Genomic DNA, 19,077 nt, shown 5'->3' with positions numbered 1-19,077 from the left:
GAATCAACCAATTGATCGATTGCCAGAAATGAGGGAAGCAGAGAAAAAGTAGACATGGAAGATAACTAGAGGAGGAAAAAATATCTTGAAAACCGGAGCTGAGATAAACCCTCCAATCCAGACAGCTAGCTGAAACACCAGCACTGTTCCTGCCAAGACTGTACGCAGGACTCTGAAATTAATACTAGCAGTTTTGTTTCTGTACTTGTTAAAGAGAGAATTATTGTTGCACTAACACACACATCCATAATGGCGGCACAATTTTCATGGAGACCAGAGGAGGGAGTCAGTGGCGCAAATCGCGTGTCATAATCAGTGTACCTGGGGCACAAGGTGTAAAGGAACATTGACCTTCCTGCTGTTAATTTGTTTGATGTTATGCTTGTGAAGATGTAGCATCTGTTGGGGGTGACTATTAGACAGCTCTCCTACCGCTTCTAGGGTAGCATGGTGCTGCCATGATTATCTTGTGGCATTACTAATGTTTTGGAGTGTCGGGAGAGAGAGGGAGGGATGGAGGATACATATGCAATGGGATATTTTAAAAATATAAAAGAAATTGGAAAAATTATCTGCTCTGGACAAGAGTACACCATATGTTTATTTAAATTATAAAAATAATTCTTGCTTCAAATTGTTTGCATCTCCAGGTCATCAGCATCCCCCACCCAGCCAAAGATACGCCCACAGAGCTTGACCAAAACAAAGACTTCTATTTCTACAGTGCCTTTCAGGACTTCAGGACATCCCAAAACGTTTTACAGCCAAATAAAATAATGCCAGTGTCTGCATATTAAGTAGCAGCCGTAGCTGAGTGTTAGCGCTCTTGCCTCTGAGTCAGTAGGTCCTTGGTTCATAAACTACTCCAGAGCCCGGAGCACATATTCGAGGTCAGTCATGGCTCAGTTGGTAGCACTCTGAGTCAGCAGGTTGTGGGTTCAAGTCCTCCTCTGGGTCTTCAGCATAAGAATGAAGGCTGACAATCCAGTGCAGTACTGAGGGAGTGCTGCATTGTTAGAGGTGCCATCTTTCAGATGAGATATTAGACCGATGACCAGTCTGCCCTCTCAGATAGATGTTAAACATTCCATGGCACTATTTTGAATAAGAGCCAGGGAACTATCCTCAGGATCCAGACCAAAATTTGTCCCTCAGCCAACATCACTAGAACAGATTATTTGGTCATCTTCACATTGCTGTTTGTGGGAGCTTGTTGTGTGTAAATTGGCTGCTGTGTTTCCAACATTACAACAGTGACTGCAATTCAAAAAAGTACTTAAAACAGCTGTAAAGTGCTCTGAGATATCCGGTGATCATGAAAGAGGCTATATAAATGCAAGTCTTTCTATCTTTCTCAACTAATATCACTAAAACTGATTGTCTGGTCATTATCACATTGCTATTTGTGGGAGTTTGCTGTGCACAATTCGGTTGCTGCATTTCCTACATTACAACAGTGATTACACTTCAAAAAATACTTCATTGGTTCTAAAATATTTTTGGACATCTGAAGTTGCGAATGGCACAACAGAAATGCAAATTCTTTCTATATATAAAGGGAACAGTGAAGCGATGCAAATCAAGTAACATTCGTGCCACACAAGTGCCAGGCAATAACCAAACAACAAGGGAGAACCCAACTACTTCTCCTTTACGTTCAATGCCATTGCCTACCATCCCCTACCATCAACATCCAATCCTGGGGGTTACCATTGACCAGAAACTTAACTGGGCCATCTATGTAAATACTGTGGCTACAAGAGCAGGTCAGAGACTGGGAATTCTGCAGCGAGTACCTCCTGATTCCCCAAAGCATGTCCGCCATCTCCAGGTCAGGGGCATGATGGAATACACTTGCCTGGATAAGTACAGCTCCAACAACACTCAAGAAACTCGACATCAACCAGGATAAAGCAGCTTGCTTAATCAGCATGCTATTAAACATTCAATCCCTCCGCCACTGCCGTAATGTAACAAAAGTGTGCATCATCTACAAGATACATTGCAGAAACTCATCAAGCCTCCTTCAACAGTACCATCCAAACCTGTGAACTCTACCACCAAGACGAACAAGGGCAGCAGATGCATGAGAGCACGACCTGCAAGTTCCTCTCCAAATCACACACCATCCTGACTTGGAACTATATTGCTGTTTCTTCAGTGTCATTAAGTCAAAATGCCTCCCTAACAGCACTGTGGGAGTACCTACACCACATGGACTGCAGTGGTTCAAGAAGGTGGCTTACCCCCACCTTCCTGAGGGCAATTATGGATGGGCCTTGCTAGTGATTCACAGGCTAGAAGAGGTGAACTGTCCAATCTTGCCCTTTTCAGCATTTGCTGCATGTGAGCGCACAGTAACTATGTGCCAGTATCATTTGCTCCAATTGAAGACCAGGCATTAACATACCTCTCCTCCACGGAGGAAGTTGCAGCCTCTCAACTACTGTGGCCAGAAGATCGCAAGGTTGTGATGAGATGTAATCAGGTTCTCAAATGATAATCTTTGCTGGGCACATTGTATGAACAGACTACTGAAGTTGCAGATTGCATGTTCTATTTTATACCTTCATTCATGGACCTCTACTAAATTAAGTGGTCAAAAAAAATGGAAATTTAAACACAAGTGCAAAGCAAGCAGGTAGCCCACTGTCCTGACTATTATTGCAAAAAAGTTTAATTACATTTTTGTGTTGAAGGAAATTGCCCTGCACTGTTGATGTCCTCTACAGTAGGGCCTTCAAAACTGGGGGTTGTGACCCCCAGTGGGGTCACAAGATAAGGTTTTGGGGTTACAAATTTCAAGGCAGAAATGGCTACTGTGGAGCTCTGACTGAATGCTAACAGCTGTGAAGTTCCTTTAAATTCTTGTGTACTTTTTGTAATGGTGGGTTTGGCCTAACGGACAGATCTTTGAGGCCTGATTGGTGCTGCAAAAAATGCCTGTCAAGCGAGGTGTTTTTTAAAAAAAGAAATCCCTGCAATTTAAACACTTCCTACCAAGCTCCATTGACCCCCACCCCTTTCCCTACCATGACCACGCCCGCACTTAGCAGATGAAGGCCACTTCCCTCCTCCCCCTGCACTCAACAATTCCCATACCCTCCAAACTTTCACTCTGGGTGTCATGTGGGGCATTAAAATGGGGTCACACCAAGAAAAGGTTTGGAAAGCTCTGCTCTATAGCATAACTCTGACCATGTGTAAGCTATTAAGACATATCTAAGGGCTGGAAACTAAGTGGGCAATTAAAACAGGTGCAATAAGGTTGTCAACTCTGGTTGGACACGGTCCTGGAGGTGTCTTCACCTGACTTCCAGCCTCCAATCACCCCATTTCAACACTCTTGCCATTGGTCAACCAACATGCCCATCCTTATGGTGCCCCTCCCCAACACTTCTGCCATTGGTTGGCTAATCCTCGCAATGCCTTGTCTTCCTACAGCCAATTGGAATGTGAATAAACTCTTCATTATACAGATTGGATGTTTCTTGACTATCAGCCAAACAGCCATTTCTTTTTCTCTTTGTTAGCTTAAAAACAAATTACACAAACAGAAGTGTTCTAAGAAAATGGGGGAAACCCCCACAATTTTTAACAGCTCTCTGATGTTTCTCCTGGGATTGCTTGCAGTGGTGTCCTGAAGATTAGTCTGTAATTCCTGGAGACTCCAGGGCAATCCGGGAGGATTGGAAACCCTTCGCTGCAGTGACTTCCTCTACCCCACACACACCCCTCCCACCAAGGTGAAGAGGTGAGCCTTACTTGTGCCTTGTGCTGGAATAATGGTTGGTGAATAATCAAAGCATTCGGCTGGAAGCAGTTCCAGTTCCATCTGCTGCAACATCTATTCGAACCTTAATGGAAACACATTACAACATCTCATTTCTAGAGCACAACATGGTGGGCAGCGATGGGAGGTTGTTGGTGAGAGTATAACTGTGATCTCAACCCACAGCCTCCCTCGGAATGGATTACTTACAATGCCAAAATAGCCCATTTGGCCCAACAGGTCTATACCAGTGTTTATGCTCCACAAAAGCCTCCTCTCATGCTACTTCATCGAGCTCTATCAGCATGCCTTCTATTCCTTTCTCCCTTCTATATTTATCTGGCTTCCCCTTTATATGCATCTATGAATGAGATAAGGGGTACTGAAGTTCACCAGTGACTACAGTCCTATAAGCACAATTTACTGCATATGGAGCTATCAGAGACTGGAAATAATAACTGAAGATTAAACTCAATCTCTCTCAGCCTTGTCACATAAGAACAATCCATCATTACTGCTTCATCCAGATCATTAAAGACTAAATGTGACTATAACCATAATGGTTGCAGGAAAATCAACAGACAAGTATCGCTGGCTGTAGCTGTTAAACACTGCACGATGAAATCAAACTGCTTGTTCACTTAGGGACGAAGCAAAATCTCTTTCGGAAATTGTTATAAGTTGATGCGCTCAGTCTGTGTGACACCATTAGCATGATAAACAGTTGAACGTGTATCGGAGCCTGAGCCTTGGATCGAAGCGACTTGTGATAAATCTACTCCAGCAGTTACTGGAGGCAGGAGCTTAGCTCTTGGCCCCATTTTCTCACAGTTTAACTAGCACCTCTTACTCCCCTGCTCTGTCTCCTACAGTGCAATCTATCTAATGATACAAGGCACCTCTTTAAATGTCCAAGACCCAGGGGATCCCCAATAGCTGGTTAATAAGGACAGTTAAAAAGCCCCAGTGTACAAAATGTCGACTAAATCTGGGAGCTACTCAAAGGCTCCCAGACACTAATGAAGACACAGTATTTTTTTAAACTGTGTCAGGCTGCCATGAGATCTGAGAAACATTTCCCCTGCTAGTAGCTGTTAGTGCGGCTAAATGCTTAAGTTCCCGCCTTGAAATCATCCCACTGATTACCGGGGATACCAATTGCCAACACAAAACCAAGATGCCAACAGTATCAAAAGAGCAGAGGCAAATAATACATCCCTTAAAAAGTGACCTTGTAAAAAGGAAAATCTTCATCGCTTTATGGCTTTGAGCTATACCTCCCCTGTCCCTGTGTTTATCTCAGCCTGTGTTCAAACTGATTCCATTCAGCGTCAATCTTTATATATTTTAAGTACAGTATTTACATATTATGGAGGTTGCTTTCGACTGACAATCCCACTTCTCAATGGCTTCATGAATTTATTTGAACTCGGGTGCTAACCTAGCTTAGTGGACTTTTTGAATACAAGAGACTCCATTTTTTCTTTGCCAAAATTTTTAATGCAAGCCTCAGTTTATCTAGACCCCCACCCCCTCCAATCCTGGACCATATGGGAAATTTGTGAAGTTAATTTTATACAGTGTTAGGAGAGAGTCAAAGCAACTCCATTAAGTTCTCCAAATAATGATATTATTATTAACGTGTTAGGAACCAAGTTCTGCATGCGTATAGATTTCCATTTGTTGCTAGGGTGATAGCACAGATACAGTCTCTCAAAACAGGCAGTCTCGGGATGGCAAATTTCAGATTTTGCCGGATTTCAGGTCAGGCGCTTTGGGACAATCCAAGTCAGGTGGGGTCAAGGATCGGTTGGAATAGACCAGTGTGCGTGCAGCGAAGGGTAACAAGAGCACTGAGCTGAGTTGTCCAGGTAAGTTAATTTTAATTGAGTGAAATAAAACAAAAAAATATGCATGGCACATTCTAAGTATGTCTGGTTTTTGGACAACTCTATTTTTTAGACAGCTGGTTTTGAGAGGGTGTACCTGCAACGCAGAAGCTGACAGTATATCTCTGGTCCTGTACTGCACTCTATAGGCATTCTGCAAGCAGTATAAACGCCCCTTTCTTTTACAGACTGCCTGCTATATCCATGGTTCCTTGCACGATGAACAAATTAAACTGGTTACGGCTGGAGGTTACAGTAGCTTTGTAACTACCAGAATGTAAATTCATCTGCAGTCAATGAGCTTGATCTGTGTTCAATAATTCAGTAACACAAATGTATATTTTTTAAGCTGCTGACACTTCCAATGACTGATAAATGCATTTCCTTTAGAAACATATTAGTGGCTTTCCTTCACATTCTTTCCAATTAAACCAAAATGAAAGTATATGCAACATCAATACGTAATTTCTCTTTCAGTTTGATATAAAGCCAGAAAAGCCTTGCCCAGTATCAGTATTACAGGCTCACCAGTCCTTACTTATTGGAATCAATATGGGATGAAGGCACAGACCACTTCTTATTCTCCCCTCAACCCATTTTACACATGGATTTTCACCCCATGATTTCAGTTGCCAGTGACAAGTAATGCTCTTTCTATGCTCCTATTTCACAGGAAATGCTAAGAATAATTGGATCACCGCAATGAACGCCCCTGCTCGGCACACAAATTTATCTATCAGCAAAAGTTACAACAATAGCTATGACTCTCGGAGCACAGCAAGGGTGTTAAGTAGACAATTCTGATCAATTTTGATCCTATAGTGTTTCGATTAAAGGATCATAGGAGCAGGAGTAGGTCATTAAGCCACTCAATCCTCTTCTGCCATTTAATTAGACCATGAGCAAGATCTAGGGAGGTCTGAGGGAGGGAAGGTGAGGGCCTGGGCAAGGAGCTGAGTTGGTGGAGGATGAGTGGGTAGTTCATTGGGGGACAGGGTTGGGGGGTGTTGGGGGGGATAGGTGCATGGCGGTTGGTGGTGAGGAAGGGGTGTATGGCGGTTGCTGGTGGGCCAGGCTCCACTGTTAATCAATGACCTATGACAGAAATTAACAGTGGGACAATACAGAGGTCAGCCTTGGAATCATTTTGGGAGGGGCCCAGGCAGCATAAATCTGTCCATTGGAAGTTTAAACTTCCTGGGCAATTACTGTCATGTGCGGGTCAGGATTTTCGAAGGGTCCTGATGCACAACAGTGGCGACATTCAGTGCTACGGGCATCGGAAGATCCAGCCCAGCAATTCAGTTTGCATGGAGAGCAGAAAAAAAACACACCCAGTGAAACAGAAATACAAACGCACTGATTGTAAAAATACCTGAGTAAGCAGTTACTTTCTTTGAAAGATGCAGTAATTATATTACCATTATTAATTCATTGTTGTGAAAACACCAATGATCCAACTGACATTGGCAGCTGGTTGGATGAATGATGGATGGTTCAGCCACATCAATACACCTCAATTCCCCAAATAAATCTGAAACAGTAAACCACAGATTCATCCTGTGAAACCGTGGGACCACAATCGCCAGCAACGGGCCAGTTTGGAGGGGACCTTTTGTTGGAAAATGTGTAGGTTTGTCAGTTGTTGAGAGTATTAGGCCAGCATGATCCCCTCCACTCCTGCTGATGGTCCTTATATGGACTCACATACAACCAACTTAGCAAGACATTGAAAGCATCAGATGAATGGGGTGGGGGGGGTTATAAGCATGCATGGAAAGGATACAGGAAGGAGTGGAAGCACTGGGGCCAAATACTGTCCATTGCTCTCTCTTGTTTGCATTAAGCTGAGATTCACTGAAAGGAGAGCTACTCCATTTCTCCCTCTTGACGGTTAAAAAAGTCTCAAGGGAAGGAAGTTGGGATAGTTTTAACCGAGCAGGTCCAAATTAGTGTTTTAATTCGAGAAGCCTTGGATGCTTGGTGTGAGAAATGGCAATGTGGCATTGGTTGTAAGCAGGACATACCAAGTGTTTGGTAAAGGAAAGAGAGGGAAGGGGAAGGACTGGGGGTGTGTGTGGTGGGGAGAGACGGAGTTCTATCGCACAATATTGTCACTCCAGAGAAAAGGAAAAATGTTTACATTTCTATAGCACCTGTCACCACCTCAGGATGTGCCAAAGCACTTCGCAGCCAATGAAGTGTGTTTTGAAATGCAGTCACTGTTGTATTTACAAAATGTGGCAGCCAATTTGTGCACAGCAAGCTCTCATGATCAGCATTTGGTAATAACCGAATAATCTGTTTCTGTGATGCTGACTGAGGTATAAATATTTGCCATGACAACATGGAGACCTCCTCTGCTCTTCTTCAAAATAGTGTCATGGGATCTTTTATGTCCACCTGAGACAGCAAACAGGGCCTCTGCTTAATGGCTCATCTGAAAGGCGGCACCTCCGACAGTGCAGCACTCCTTCAGTACTGCACTGGAGCACCGGCCTTGATTTTGTGGTCAAGTCAGTGGAATGGGACTTGAACCCACTGCCTTGTTACTCAGGGGTGAAAGTGCTCCCCAGCTGATACGCAGAGGGGCTGATTAACCTAAAAAATTGAAGAACAATTTTTAAAATAAATTTCCTATCAACAGAGAGAACAGATTTGCAACAATAATTTGTTTCCAATATTTTCTAAGAGACTATTTTTTAATTGGCAAAGCTGATCAAAATGCTGCAAATTTTGTTATCTTATCTAAGTTCCTGAATGTCCAAGGCATGAGTTTCATCAAATAGATCATACGCACAGAGATAAACAAGGTGGTGGATATGTTTCCTCCTCTGTACTTTGCAGCAGCACACTAATACAATAACCAGGCAAATGTGCATTATTAAACAGTACACTACTTCTCAATCAAGACCCATGCGTAAAGGTGAGGAAAATCAGGATTTCCTTATGTTCTGGACGTCTGGAAAATTGATATATCTAAAGAAAACTTGCTCTCAACCGCGTCACCAAAGTCTCTTTTGCAAACCATAAACCTAATCTTCACATGGTAATCCTATCTCACACTGTCACTGGGTATATCTGTGGTAACTGGCAAAAGCATCAGGAGAGAGAGAGAGGAGGATTATATTTTAAACGTAGCAAGATTAGATCTGGACAGGGGCTACCTTAAAGGGCGGTGAAAGCAGATTCAATCGTAACATTCAGAAGGAAATTGGATGAATACTTGATTGGGGGAAATCTGGAGGACTATGGGGAAGAAGCAGGGTAGTGGGACTAATTGCACAGCACTTTCAAACAGATGGCACAGGCGTGATAGGTTGAATGTGCTGTATGATTTCACGATTGGAAAAAACCGTCCTGCCAACAATAAATCCGAATGCTGTGCTGTACTTCTAATTTAGATTGCCCCCTGCCACTCTCACCACTAGCATTACAGCTATAAGCCCTGCTGCTTCATTTTGGGGTTGCATATAGTACAAAATGGTCTCTTCAAACATCAGTCAATTCTGGAAGGACGGAATTTATAGTTATGTCGCTGAATGTTCATTTGAATTGTGAACAACAATTGTGTTTCACGCATGCTCAACATTACACTTCACAAATACAGCAAGTTAAAAATCCAGTAGGCTTGGCAAATTGCATCCGGTATCACATACACACGGTTTCAATACTACATTTTAGAGCTGACTCCACCATCATAAAGGTCTGGCCTTTATGGTCAAGTCTCTCACTCCCTTCCAGACAACCAGGAGCAAACTTTTTTCAAGCCAGATTATGTCGCTTACCACTGCTGATGCCAGAGTTGGCGATCACTGTGGCTTCACTCCACTGGTCAGCACTGGAGACGGAGTATGAGCGTTGGTGCATGCCCTCGGGGCGGCTGTTGAAGGAGACCAGGCTGATTCCACTCGCCATCTGTGTTGTTGAGCCTGTAGGGGTCACGTTACCTGAGGTTGGGAAAAAGAGGTGCTCAGTCACTGAATCAGTGGGAACATTCTCTGATATAGTGCAAGACTATATACTGTCTACTGTTATACCGTTCTGTTACTGGCACACCACTATTCAACAGCAGCATTATGCTCAGTGTGGGAGAGGACAGAACAGCAGAAAGGCTCAGCATTTACCCTCTCTAAACTTCAGCTTATCCAAAACTCTGCTGCCCGGTTCCTAACTCACACCAAATCGCATTCACTCATCACCTGTGATCACGGACTAACACTAGCTCCTAGACCCCAGCAACTCACCAATCCTAATATCCTCAACCTTGGTCGCAAGTCTTTCCAAGACCTCCCTCCCCTCGCACAACCCCGCCATCTCTGTAACATCCTCCAGCCCCACAGCCTTGAGATCTCTGCACTCCACCAATTCTGGCCTCTTGCACATCCTCAGTTTTAATCGCTCCACCATTGGTGGCCTGGTCTTCAGCTGTCAAGGCTTTAAACGCTGGAATTCATAGAGCTCATTTTGTATATACCCCTTTTTTTAAAGCAATATAATACATGATACTAATACAGGGGAATGGAGCTGGTACAACAGAGAAATATTTACACAGCGCTAATACCAAAACAAAATTCTCTAAAAGATTGGTTGAAGCCAGAACAAGATAGCTTTGGAGCCCAGGTATCACATTGTGGGCTGGAGAGAGAATCACTCAGGTGGTTATATGTAGCAACATTGTGAGTGAACATTGTTTCTGAATACAACTATGATGTTGCTAGACAGGCTGAATCAAGGAATATTATCCCTGTTTGTGCAGGACTAAGGGAAGGTGTTTAACAAAGGTAGGAAAGGAGGAACATTCCTTTGTTCAAATGGAGTAAAATTTCCAATCTGCTATCTTCCAGTCTCTCCTCGTCCCCTCCCCCCTCCCCCTCATCCCCCCTCCCCCTCATCCCCCACTCCCCCTCATCCCCCCTCCCCCAACACTTTCCCCCTCCCTTTCCTCTCCCCCTTTTCTCCCTTCCCTTCTCCCCCTCCCATTCTTCCCTCTGCCTTCCCCTCCCCTTTGCACCCTCACCCCCTCTTCCCCACCCTCACCCCCTCTTCCCCACCCTCACCCCCCCCCCTCTTCTCCACCCTCCCCCTCCCCCCCCCGCCCTCTCCCCTGTAAAATTAATATAAGAGTACTGGCTTTGGTGATTTCTGCATCATTCGGCTTCCCTGTGTAATGATGAAAATAACTTTATTGTAACAAATGAACATGCAGCAGCGTGAATTTATATAGTGCCTTTAATAAAGTAAAATGCCCCAAGGCACTTCACAGGAACAACCTCAAGCCACATAAGGAGACATTAAAAAAGTTGTCCAAATGTTTTGTCAAAGAGATAGGTTTGAAGGAGTGTCTTAAAGGAGGAAAGAGAGCTTTAAGGAGGGAATTCCAGCGTTTAAAGCCTTGACAGCTGAAGACCAGACCACCAATGGTGGAGCGATTAAAATTCATAAAGAGAATTACTTATATACTTGAAAAGGAAACATTTGCATGGCTATGGGGAAAGAGCAAAGGACTAATTAGATAGTTCTGTCAAAGAGTCAGCACTGATGCAGTGGGCTGATTAGCCTTCAGTGCTGTAAGTTTCATAGAAACTTTATGAATTTGCTTTCTACCCACCTTTCAGACAGTGCGTTCCAGATCACACAACTCACTGTGTAAAAATATTTCTCCTTCCTCACAGCACAAAAACTATTCCTCAAAGGCCACTCTGACTTGGAAATATATCGCTGTTCCTTCACTGTCATTGGATCAAAATCCTGGAACTCCCTCCCTAACAGCACTGTGGGTGTACCTACACCACATGGATTGCAGCAGTTCTAGAAGGTGGCTCACCACCACCTTCTTAAGGACAATTAGGGATGGACAATAATTGCTGGCCTTGCCAGCGACACACATATCTCAAAGGATGCATACAAAAATCTGTACCCCCCCACCACCCCCCCCCGCCTTCCTCCCCGTTCTTTTTCCAATTATCATAAAGTTATGCCTTCTGGTTACTAACCATCTCCCTCCAGTGGAAACAGTTTGTCCACGTGCACTCTAACAAAATTCCTCACAGTTTTGAGCACCTCTATTAAATCCCAATCTTTTCCAGGCTCTTCACATCCCAGAGAGGGATGCGTGGTGCTGTTACCTGAACTTGTATTTTCTTGCTGACACACTTCGCAGCAAATTGGGGTGTAAACAGCAACACAAATCAGAATTGTGGATTGTTCAGAGCATGGATTAAGAACATAGTAACAAATCCACTCACATATCGCCCGATTCCAAATGCACTGAATTGTGATCTCAGCTTTAAATGTTAACATTTTATCCTAATTGCTCTAAACTGCCCAGCACACTGAAATTCAAGGTTCAGGTACATCCTTGTACATTTAGAAGAGATGAAGAAAGCACTGGAGTGCATTCAAACAAGACTTCTCAACCTGTAGGAGAATGTGCTTCAATGCACTCTTTCTAAAGGAAGAATAAGCCAACTTTATAATAAATCTCCAGATGTTAATTACCTTTCTAAAATTCATGAAAACATGCCTACAGTTTTGTCAGGTATATGGTGATTTTTCAGCTCTTCATAAAGCAGGCCACTGATCAAATCATTGGTTGACTCATATCTTTTCCCCATTCTCTTCCATTTTTTGCTGACTGATTCCACTGGCACCAGTTACCCTCTTGGCCCTGTCCTTGTGCCCAATCTGCTTTTGGACAGATTATTTTGCCAAACCACAGGCATCACAGATAATCTAAATCTCATTTTCACCAGAGGCCCACATACATAAAATCCAATAAGGTCTCTGGCCAGATGTGAGAATTGGAAAACCCAGCACAGATTCCCCTCCTTCATAATCCAGCATGCTGAGAGTGATTTCATTGCCTTCATCATAACTCTCACTAAGACCAGCTAACTCACAAGTTCACTCCATTTTCTGCTCAAGCTATGTGGAATGTGCACACTGGCTCCTCCAGCCCTACCACCCTCCAAGATTTCTCTCTCCCCCTTTAAGATGCTCCTTAAAACCTAGCTCATGGACCAAGTTTTTGTTCACCTATCTAATATTTCCTTATGTGGCTCAGTGTAAAATTATATCTAATTTATGTTCTTGTAAAACACCTTTGGCATTTTTTTTATTATGATAAGGGCACTATATAAATGCATTTTTTGTTGTAAAAGAAAACTGGGTAAAACAAATGAATTTCACACATTCTGTGTACATATATAGAAAATGTAACCAGTGCATTAATCTCCTCCTCCCAGTCTAGACTGGTGGATGGCACCTTTAATTTTCTCCCACTCTGTTTGCTTCTCCAACAGCTGAGCTGAGGGCTGGAATGGGTTAAATGACAGCAGGCGGCTAATGATGTGCTGATCCATTTGCATCATCTACGAATGGTACCTACACAGGGGAGCACACTGCTGTTTGCAAATGGATTTTAATTTGCAGTAGACCAGGAGCATGCCTGCACAGCGACTAAATACTACCCCACCCCCCCACCCCAAAAGCTCCTTCCAGGGGTGGGGGCGGGTGCGGTGGGGGGGCTTTATAACAGGAGAGGGCTATGCTCACAACTGCCAAAGACATCATTTATCAAATACACGTTGGATCAGTTTCTTACTCCCCTGGTTTTGATCAGGAGTGTTACAGCCAGGTTCCAGTTATTTGAGGGAGCTGTTCCTGACTTAATTTTAGACTTGATTGTCAACGCCAGCATTCAATTTGTGGGCAGAACAATGAGGCACCTGGCATCAAACACCACAATCTCATTAGCCAAAATTACACAGCTCACTGGGTTAATGAATGGCTTGGTGTAATACTGAGCGGTACCTGGTTCAACTCGTGATCTGTGCATTGTAGGGGAGAACACTACAGTTATACTCAATGTCCCTGGGATAGGATTCCAGTAATCCCTGATGGAAAATGCGCACATCACTTTTATTGGAGGATATCAGCACTCTTGGCTGTGCTCAATGCCCCTCCACTCTCACATTAGCCTGGCTAGGCTCAAACAAGAAGCATAGCAAGCTACCAAGAAGGCAGTTGGTGTCCATAAAATCTCATGTCAGCATGAATCAAGACATTCGGGAGCAGAGGAACAAAGAGAAGATAAATGTGTAAAAGGATAGCACAAACTTAAGTGTTAATGGAAAAAATGTATTTTTGACAAATTGATGGCTTTATGATGCAAGCAGATACTGCAAGAGAAGACTGAGGGGAACCTGATAGAGGTCCTTAAAATAATAAGGTAGACATAGAGAGGATGTTTGAACTTGTTGGGGAGACCAAAACTAGGGGGCTTAAATAAATAGAGCATAGGGACAAATATAAGACCAATAAATCCAATAGAGAATTCAGGAGAAATTTATTTACACAGAGAGGGGTTAGAATGGGGAACTATTTGATACATTGAGTGGAGGCAAATAGTATAGATACATTTAAAAGGAAGCTGGATAAGCAAATGAGGGGGAAAGGAATAGAAGGATATGCTGTCAGGGTGAAATGAAGTAAAGTGAGAGGATGCTCAAGTGGCGCTTAAACACTAGCATTGACTAGCATAATATGGCCTATTTGTGTGCTGCATATATTGTATACTATGTAGAATCCTTGGTTTTTAGCTAGAGGTATAGGTTATAAAACCAAGGAGATTTAGATTAGACCTAGTTGGATTAGCATATAGTATCTGGGGGACTTCATTAAGGGAGGACTATAAAAGCACTGGGAAAAAATAGCATGCAGTCACATAATTGTTACTTAGGACATGGGATAACTGGTCTGAATATTTGGAACAGTAAGGTTTTATTCACTATAACGGGGAAGGTTAAGGGGTGCCCTATAGCAGATCCTGAAGAATGTCAGTTTTTTAAAGTTTTTCATGGGATGTGGGCAAGACCAGCATTTGTTGTCCATCCCTCACTGCACCTTAAACTGAGTGGCTTGCTCAGCCATTTAGTGGGCAGTTAAGAGTCAACAGCATTGCTGTGGTTCTGGAGTCACATATAGGTCAGATTGGGTAAGACTTCCTTCCCTAAAGGACATTTGTGAACCAGATGGGTTTTTACAACGATCGATGATAGTTGTTATGGTCACCATTATTGAGACTAGCTTTATATTCCAGATTTATTAATTGAATTTAAATTCCACCAGCTGCCGTGATGGGATCTGAACACGTGTTCCCAGAGTGTTAGCCTGGGCCACTGGATTATTAGTCCAGGGGCATTGCCAATACATCACCGTCTCCTCATAAATGAAAGTTGAGAGAGGATGGGAAGTTATGAGAGGCTATGAGAAGGTAAATGGTGGCAGATTTTCTTCAGCAGATCAGTGAGATGACAATGAGACACAGAAATTTTAAATAATCACAAGAAGTACACAGGGGAACAAAATGTCTTTGGAACGAGGGTAGTTAATGTGTGGAACATGCTGAGGCAAATAAATCCCTCAATTCTTCTAAAAGGGAAATTGATAGTTGTTTGGAGAAGAGAAATTTTGAAGTGTTGAAGGTGAGCAGGGAAGTGGGTTTTGGATAGGTGGATCAAGGGGAAAAGTACTGGCAGAGATTTGATGGGCTGAGTGGCCTGTTTCTGTACTATAGCATTCTTATAAATTCTATGACCCTGATTCGAGTGACCTCTGTGCTTGGTTTTTGGGTGGATTGAAGGTGAGTTTGGCAGGCATCAGCAATGCTTGATTTTTGCCATTACTTGCCCCATCTCTTTGGGGTATGCTTTGGAGCTTTGCATCTGAAGGAAGCGAGAGTTTTGCTAACACACTTGAAGGCTCCTAGCCCATTCTCCCTGGCAAGTGGACATGCTTAGTGCCAAGTGGCACAAAGCGCCCTTTGAGCGAATTCGGTTCTGTATGCGTTAGTTCCTGATGCTCTGGAGCCTTCTCCAGTTAACAGAGCAGTCAGGAATTCAGACCATCTGCAGCAGTGCAACAAACAATCATTTTGTTTGGAGCATTGTGTAAAAACTTTAATTGAGTTCAATTCTCAGAGTACAAACATTTCCTCCATACTCCGTGACTTTTAATAGTAACATTTAAAAAAAAACTTTCAATTAGGTAGCTGCTTGACATGGCCTTGGGATGTTCCAAATCTCTTTACAGCCAATGGAGTACTTTTTGGAGTGTAGTTATTGTTGTAATGTAGAAAACATGGCATCCAATTTGCGCACAGTAGGATCCCACAAACACCAAGGAGATAATGGCTGGATAATTCTTTTGAGTGATATTGGTTTAGGGATAAATATCAGCCAGGGCGGCAGGGAAAATTCCCTTGCTCTTCTTCCAAATAGTGCCTTGGATCTTTTATGTCCACCTGAGAAGGCAGACTGAGCCTCGGTTTAATGTTTCACCTGAAAGACAACACCTCTGGCAATGTAGTATTCCTTTAGTTCTGCTGTGGGAGTGTCAGCTTGGATTATGTGTGCCAGTCTCTGGAATGGAACTTGAACCCACAACCTTCTGACACGGTGGCAAGAACGGTACCAACTCAGCCACAGTGAACAGCTTAAGAATAAGGAGAAACCTAGTTTAATTAACATTTAAGTGGATGAAAATATCAACAGAACTATAACTTAAGGTGGGGGCTCTCTGGGCGATCTACTGATGATTTGGCCGACAGTCATATGAAGAGGTTGACGTAACTATTTCTACAGTACTGCATTAACATGGCTGGGGGAGACAGTGGTATGGTGGTAATGTCATTGGACTATTTTCCAGAGGCCCAGGGTAATGCTCTGGGGACACAGGTTCAAACCTGACCACGGCAGCTGGTGGAATTTAATCCAATTAATCAAGTCTGAAATTGAAAGCTAGTCTTAATAATGGTGACCATGAAGCCATCATCGATTGTCATTAAAAATCCATCACTAATGCTCTTTAGGGAAAGAAATCTGCGGTCCTTACCTGGTCTGACCTATGTAACTCCAGACCCACAGCAATGTGATTGGCTCTTAAATGCCTTCTAAACGAGGACAGTTAGGGTTGGGCAACCAATGCTGGCCTTGCCGGTGATAAGGAATTTGTGGAGCACTGGAACTTGATTGGAAGACTGATAACAGAAGTAAATCAGGTGAACGGACAGTGATCTGTGAGGATGTAGGAAAATCAAGGACCTCAAGGCATTTTGGGGATGTTACTGCCTCATCTGCAGAGGGAGCTACCCTGCTCCCCACTCTGCTATACTAACGTATTATGTCCTTCTTACTCTATTCTCATGACTTTTTGGAAACAGAGTTTATTGGACTATTATTGGATTTGGGTCACAGACTCTGATCTGCCAGGACTTGATTAAGACTTCAGTGGCCAAAGCTAATATCAAACTGTACAAGAGAAAAGTTCATCGTGGGATACCGCTCTGAGGTGATACTTCGCCCTATCTCTTGCAGTAGCTAGTTCTATGAGAGGAAAGGCCACATTTTCCACTGAACTGAACAGCTAGAGGAGTCTTCTCAGTTGCGATGTGTGGCCACTGTGTCACGTCACTATGATGCCAAAAGGAGCCTTCAGCTCCAAACTACGTATCTGTGCACTGTCAAAGCAATGTTGATGTTTCTTCACATGCTACAATATATCATAGCCTTGTCAGCGAAGGGCAGCCTTCTATACTGGAGCTCCCATACTGCAAATATGGGTATTAAATTCCCATAAAGTCAGCCACATACCACAGAACAGCAGTACTGTTGCTGCAAAAAGACGCCAGCAATTTGCCTGGGTAAGATCTAGCGTAACACGCAGGGTAGAATTTTAAAATATTAACAATAGCATTACTGGCTGACTCCCTAGTGGTTGAAGGGTGGCTTAAGAATCCATCAACAATGGTCCCTTCCAACAGCAGGACAATGGGGGAAATGGGACAGAGGGAAGAAACAACACAGAGGCAGAGAAACAGCAGGGGAGCAATGAGGAACAGTAAGTAATAGAAGTACTTAAGCCTTGGATTGCTGTATTTCCTGTGTTCACACGAGTGAAACTAACCAGTAAAAACTGTTCCCATGCTCTTTCTTGATCTGCTCCTGTTTCTGAGTATATAGGACAAAATGGGACGCAAGAGGTAGTGGAAAAACAGTTGTAATAAGAGGAAAAGCCTGGCCGTGATATGAAGGCACTGTCAGGATTCAAAGGACAGTTACTTACTCAATGCCACTTCTACAGCTAGTTAAATGAAAGAGACACTTTTTGTGAATAATGCTTCCAGCCGTCAGCCAGAATCTCCATAAAACTGGCTCCTGAGCGAGGACTGAACAATGGCCTGCCTGGGAGTCACATCATATTCGTCTTGTTATCTGGCATGACCTCAAACCGCCATGATCACCTCCGCACTCTTTCTAGCCCAGCGTTTCAGTCAGCTGTAGAAACCGGGTTTCATCTGCCAGCAGCTGGTTTATGGTGCTTATCAGTCCGTTATAATGAAATGGCCATTAACTCACTCTAAAGGTCAGAGTGCAACGCGTACATGACTGACACCACACTCAAACACCACTAAAGAAACGCGAGACCCTTCACTCCCCCGAGACAATTTGTTATGACATTTGTGCCTGCTTTATTCACAATAATGAAAAGCTACCCTGACCTCTTGATCAACGAATGCCAAAATACTTGTAGCCAGTTTCTGCAGTAAATTATCTCGAGGTGGAATATAACCGCTTTTCACAAGTATATAAAGCTGTATTTGCATTCAAATAAAATTACTTCAGGACAGTGAAAACCTCTATTATACATTTATAATATTTTTATATATCTTTATCTGGAGCACAGTGACTATTCTAGTAAAATCAACACCCATTATTTCTCATCAGAGAATTGCCTGTTCCACTTACAGGGCTGTTCCACTCATTTTATTTCTTGTAAAACCCTTTTTTTTCTGGTCGAGCAGTATGAAAGCACAGTGTGAGATCAGGGCAGCATAACACAAGATCTAATGTCCACATGTCAGTGAGACTGAAAATCAGGAGCTAGGGTACTTAACCTCAAAGGGTACATGCTTAGCCAGAAATAAACGTGATATATATCTATCTATTTCTGTTTACATAGGATGTGCCACCAGCGTGTTAAGGCAGCTCCCACCAGCTTTTCCTTCCTGATGCAATGCTCACATCCACAGTCATCCCCTCCTCATGGCATAAAGGAAACAGCACTGATTTGCTTCCATGGTACTGGAGTAGCCCAGAATTTGCTGCATTAGTGCGCGCAGTGTTATTAGTATGTACAAACAGCCTAGTATTCTGTGCTGGAGGCACAGCATGAGCTGCAAATCGTCACAAGTTGCCGGCTGATTTATGCCTCTCTACCTGTAGCCTTGCGAAAATGGCATTTGGTCCCCAGACTCACCTGAGTTTCCAAGAAGTTGCTGCAAAAACAATTAAACACGCTGCAGAAAGTTAGGGCGAGTACTTATTGATCCTTCTAAATATTCCTCCAATGATG

At 43.2% G+C, this 19,077-nt stretch overlaps 1 protein-coding gene across 6 annotated transcripts in view; it reads right to left on the bottom strand.

The window, feature by feature from the left end:
* The window catches only part of agap1 (ArfGAP with GTPase domain, ankyrin repeat and PH domain 1), a 689,020-nt gene that overhangs the window by 176,343 nt on the left and 493,600 nt on the right, over nucleotides 1–19,077 (bottom strand). For all 6 annotated transcript variants that reach the window (XM_041200794.1, XM_041200795.1, XM_041200790.1 and 3 more), the window contains one exon: nucleotides 9,450–9,611. In XM_041200794.1, the coding sequence (XP_041056728.1) occupies nucleotides 9,450–9,611 (162 nt within the window). The remainder of the gene's footprint in view (nucleotides 1–9,449; nucleotides 9,612–19,077) is intronic.

This window comes from Carcharodon carcharias, chromosome 12, assembly GCF_017639515.1.
Source record: "Carcharodon carcharias isolate sCarCar2 chromosome 12, sCarCar2.pri, whole genome shotgun sequence".
NCBI classification, from domain to species: Eukaryota; Metazoa; Chordata; class Chondrichthyes; order Lamniformes; family Lamnidae; genus Carcharodon; species Carcharodon carcharias.
Note: the sequence above shows the minus strand (reverse complement) of the source record. Positions and strands in the feature narration are given on the sequence as shown.